Source organism: Ursus maritimus, unplaced genomic scaffold (assembly GCF_017311325.1).
Source record: "Ursus maritimus isolate PB19 unplaced genomic scaffold, ASM1731132v1 scaffold_11, whole genome shotgun sequence".
NCBI lineage: Eukaryota > Metazoa > Chordata > Mammalia > Carnivora > Ursidae > Ursus > Ursus maritimus.
This window is the reverse complement of record NW_024423453.1, coordinates 66,145,883-66,150,770: the sequence shown is the minus strand read 5'-3', so window position 1 is coordinate 66,150,770 and position 4,888 is coordinate 66,145,883. Positions and strand designations below refer to the sequence as shown.

At 36.2% G+C, this 4,888-nt stretch overlaps 1 protein-coding gene across 1 annotated transcript; it reads left to right on the top strand.

Annotated features, from left to right (window-relative positions):
• The first annotated feature begins 2,591 nt into the window (after positions 1 to 2,591).
• Positions 2,592 to 3,545, top strand: LOC103675992 (dynein light chain 1, cytoplasmic-like). Its single transcript, XM_008705141.1, has one exon. It carries the CDS (start codon positions 3,267 to 3,269, stop codon positions 3,543 to 3,545), a length of 279 nt encoding a protein of 92 aa, XP_008703363.1. The 5' UTR covers positions 2,592 to 3,266.
• The last annotated feature ends 1,343 nt before the right edge of the window (positions 3,546 to 4,888 follow it).

Genomic DNA, 4,888 nt, shown 5'->3' with positions numbered 1-4,888 from the left:
CAACAGATTGTCCTTTTCCTCTTGAGCTGTATAAATCACATTTGATTTCTAACATCATAGGATACAATGATATTTTAAGGTGGAGAAGGGAAATGGAAGGAAGGTTTCATTCAAAGTGCTAAAATATTGGTATAATATACATATGCATATTATTGTACCCAGAGTAAGAACTATGAAAACTAAATAGAGATATATTCAAAAAATCAAACAAACAAACAAACAACAACACTATATATAATGATTTCCCATTTCTTGTCCTGCAAGTAAGGATCTTGGAAGTCACCACCCCATCCTAAAAAGTGAAAAGCTAAAGAGCAAGAAAATTTATCAGGATAACAGAAGGGCATTATTTGCTGATAAAGATTCAATTCTCCAAAGAAACATAATCCTTAATGTTTATGCACCAAACAACAGAGTGTCAAATTTGGAACCACAAGGAAATATAGGTGAATTCACTACCACAGCTGGAGACTTTAATATACCTCTCTCAAAAATGGACAGATCCAGCAGGCAGAAAATCACCACCAATCAACTGGACATAATTGAGATCTATAGACTACTTCATCCAACAACAGTAGAATCCACATTCTTCTCAGGCTCACATGAAACATTTACCAGGATAGATCATATTCTAGGCCACAAAACAAAACTTAACAAATTTAAAAGAATAGAAATTATTCAATGTCTGCTCTTAAACTACAATGGAATTAAACTAGAAATCAGTAACAGAAAAATAACTGAAAAATTCCCAAATATGTGAAGGTTAAACAATATACTTTTTTTTCAAACAACCAGACACATAAAAGTTCCAAGTTTATTAATTCTCTCATGAAAAATCTGCACGATCACCACAGATAAAGTCACTGCAGACTCTTCACTCCCTTTGTTGTCTGATCTCCAGCTCAATTAAAGCCAGTGCCAACATTGACTTTTGCATACCCTCCCTCTCTATTTTGTTCTGGTGCTCCTTTCACCGTTTTCTTGAGGTTTTTTCTTCTTCTCATACAGGCCACGTCTTGCAAATCTATGTATGGGTTCATTTTTCTTTGTGTAATCCAAGGGATCATAAATTATGCCAATGTCAGTTGTGTTGCCACCACTGAAATGGGTTCCGAATCAAATACAAAGATGACATCTGGTGTGCTCTTGTACATTTTGGCTAGGTTTTCCCTGAATTTCTGTCTCAGGTACTGTTGCCTTTCCCGGGTGAAGAACATCAATGACTGTTTGTTTCTGCTGAAGTAGTCAGTGGGTCATAATCTTCATGGTCCAGGTAATTACTGTATCATTTATGATGGCAGCTGAGCCAACAATACACTTTTATTCTTTTATTTTTATTTTTTAAAAATATTTATTTATTTATTTATTTATTTATTTATTTATTTATTTTAGAGAGAGAGAGAGTGGGGGGAAGGGGCAGAGGGAGAGGGAAAGAGAAACTCAAGCAGACTCCCTGCTGCGTGCAGAGCCTGTTACAAGTCTCAATCTCATGACCCTGACATCAGACCTGAACTGAAACCTACAGTGGGATGCCTAACCAACTGAGCTACCCAGGTGCCTCGCCAATACATTATTTTTTATTTTTATTTTTAAAAAACATTTTATTTATTTATTTGTCAGAGAGAGAAAGAGAGATAGCACAAGCAGGGGGAGTGGCAGGAAGAAGGAGCAGACTCCCCGCTGAGCAAGGACCCCCCCCCAATTCAGGACTCAATCCCAGGATCCCAGGACCTGAGCTCAAGGCAGAAGCTTAACCGACTGAGCCACCCAGGCATCTCCAATACACTTTTAAATAACACATTAGTCAAAGAAGAAATCTCAAGAGAAATTTAAAAATATTTTGAACTAAATTAAAATAAAATGAAACAAAATTTGTAGGATGCAGCAAAGCAGTGCTTGGAGGGAAATGTATAGCACTGAATGCATGTGTTAGAAAAGACAAAAGATCTAACACTAATAAGCTAAGTTTCTACTTTAGGAAAGTAGAAGTAGAAAAGAAAATGAAGTCAAAGCAAGCAAACAAACAAACAAAAAAACACAATAGGAGTTGGAGCAGAGATCAATTGAATTTAAAACAGGAAATCAATACAGAAAATCATTGAAACCAAAACCCAATTCTTTGAAAAGAACAATAAAATTGATAAGCCAAGCTATTTAAGAGAGAGAGAGAGAGAGAATGGACACACTACTAATAACTAATCTCAGAAATGAAAGAGAGGATATCACTACAGCTTCTATGAAAATTAAAAGAATAATAAAGAAATACTATGAATAGCTCTATGCCCACACATTTGATAACCTAGATGAAATGGACCAATTCTTTGAAAGACACAATCTGTCAAAACTCAGACAAGAAGAAATAGGCTTGTATCTATTAAGTAAATCTAACCAAGAATTACTAATCCCCCTGAGGCACCTGGGTGGCTCAGTTGGTTAAGTGTCCAACTCTTGATTTTGGCTCTGGTTGTGATCTCTTCCGCATCAGGTTCTGTGTTGAGCATGAAGTCTGCTTAAGATTCTCTCTCTCTCTCTTCCCCCCATCTCTCTGCCTCTCCACCCCACCCACCCCTGCTCATGCACTCTCTCTCTGTCAAAAAAAAGAAAAAAGAAAAGGAAAGGAAAGAAAAGAAAAGAAAAGACAAGACAAGAAAAAGAAAAAGAACTACTAATCTTCCAAAACATAAAGCACCAGGCCCAAATGCATTCCCTGGTGAATTCTACCCAACATTTAAAGGAGAAATTTATACCAAATTCTTTGCAATCTCTTCCAGAAGATAGAAACAGAGGAATAGTTCCCAACTCATTCTATGAAGCCAGTATTACCCCGATACCAAGACCAAACAAAGACAATGCAAAAAATAAAAAACTATTCAACCATATTTCTTATGACCATAACTAAAAATCTCTTCAACAAAATATTTACAGATAGAATCCAACAATGTAGAAAAAAGAATTATACGTATGACCAAGTGGTATTTATTCCAGATATTCAAGGATGGCTCAACATGAGAAAATCAGCTATCATAGTCAATCCCATCAACCAAAAAAAAAATCATATGATCATATCAATAGATGCAGGAAAAAATTTGACAAATTTCAACAAACATTCATGATGAAAATTCTCAGTAAACTAAGAGTAGGGGGGGAGTTCCTCAACTTAATAAAGAATATAAACAAAGACATAAGTGAGGGCACCTCCTGCTGGGTCTGAGTGTCACCATCCCTCCCACCCCCCAAGACCATTGCTATTGGCTAGCCCCTATTCCATGGTAATCATGTGCAACCAAAAGGCCATAATGAAAAATGCCAACATGTTGGAGGAGATGCAACAGGACTCAATGGAATGTGCTATTCAGGCATTGGAGAAATACAACATAGAAAAAGACATTGTGGCCCATATTAAAAAGGGGTTTGACAAGGAGTACAACCCCACCTGGGACTGCATCACAGTGAGAAACTTTGGTGGTTATGTGACACATGAAACCAAATACTTCATCTACTTTTATCTGGGCCAAGTGGCCATTCTTCTGTTCAAATCTGATTAAAAGCATGAACTGTGTCACACACCCAGTGATCATTCCAAAGACATGGACTGCAGTCTAAATTTCAAATACTGTAATCTTCAGTCTTGCCTAAGGAAACACCTTGGTCTTTGAACCTTTATAGTGTTTTTTCATTTAGGGTATTCTCTGTATGAATTTGTTGTGATTATAAAAAAGTTAGCAAAACAGCTTACATTTGTATTTATTTTCTATTTCATGCCTCTCTTCCCATGTTTTTTTCCTCAAAATCCATTCCTTTCATCTTGATGAAGTCCCACAAGTTCATTTTATCTTTTGTTTCTCTTGCCTTTGGAGATGTGTCATGAAAAAAGTTGCTGTGGCCAATGTCAAAGAGGTTGCAGCCTATGTTCTCCTCTAGGATTTTGATGGATTCCTGTCTCACATGGAGATCTTTCATCCATTTGGAGTTTATCTTTGTGTATGGTGTGAGAGAGTGGTCAAGTTTCATTCTTTTGCATGTAGCTGTCCAATTTTCCCAGCACCATTTGTTGAAGAGACTGTCTTTTTTCCACTGGATGTTTTTTCCTGCTTTGTCAAAGATTAGTTGCCCAAAGAGCTGAGGGTCCATTTCTGGGTTCTCTATTCTGTTCCATTGGTCTGTGTGTCTGTTTTTGTGCCAGTACCATGCTGTCTTTGTGATCACAGCTTTGTAGTACAGCTTGAAATCCGGCATTGTGAAGCCCCCAGCTTTGTTTTTCCTTTTCAACACTTCCTTGGCGATTCGGAGCCTTTTCTGGTTCCACACAAATTTAAGGGCTGTTTGTTCCAGTTCTTTGAAAAATGTCATTGGTATTTTGATCGGGATAGCATTGAAAGTGTAGATTGCTCTGGGTAGCACAGACATTTTAACTATGTTAATTCTTCCAAAAAATAATAAATCTGCTGGAGAAAAAAAGAATATATACAAAACCCTTATAGCTAACATCGTACTTAGTGGTGAGAAATTTGAAGTTTTCCACTAAGATTATGTACAAGACAAGAATGTCCATTCTTAATACTCTTATTCAATATTATACTGGAAGTCCTTGTTAATGCAATATGCAAAAAAAGGAAATAAAATAAGTATCATGAAAGAATGTGCATAACTGTCTTTTTTCACAGATGACATGATTGTCTATGTAGAAAGTCCAAAAGAATCAACAAAAAATTCCTGGAACTAATAAGAGATTGTAGCAAGCTTGTGGAATATAAAGTTAATATACAAAAGTCAATTGTTTTCCTGGATACCAACAATGAAAACGTGGCATTTAAAATTAAAAACACATTACCATTTACATTAGCCCCTCCAAAAAAAATACTTAAGTTTAAATCTAACAAAATATGTA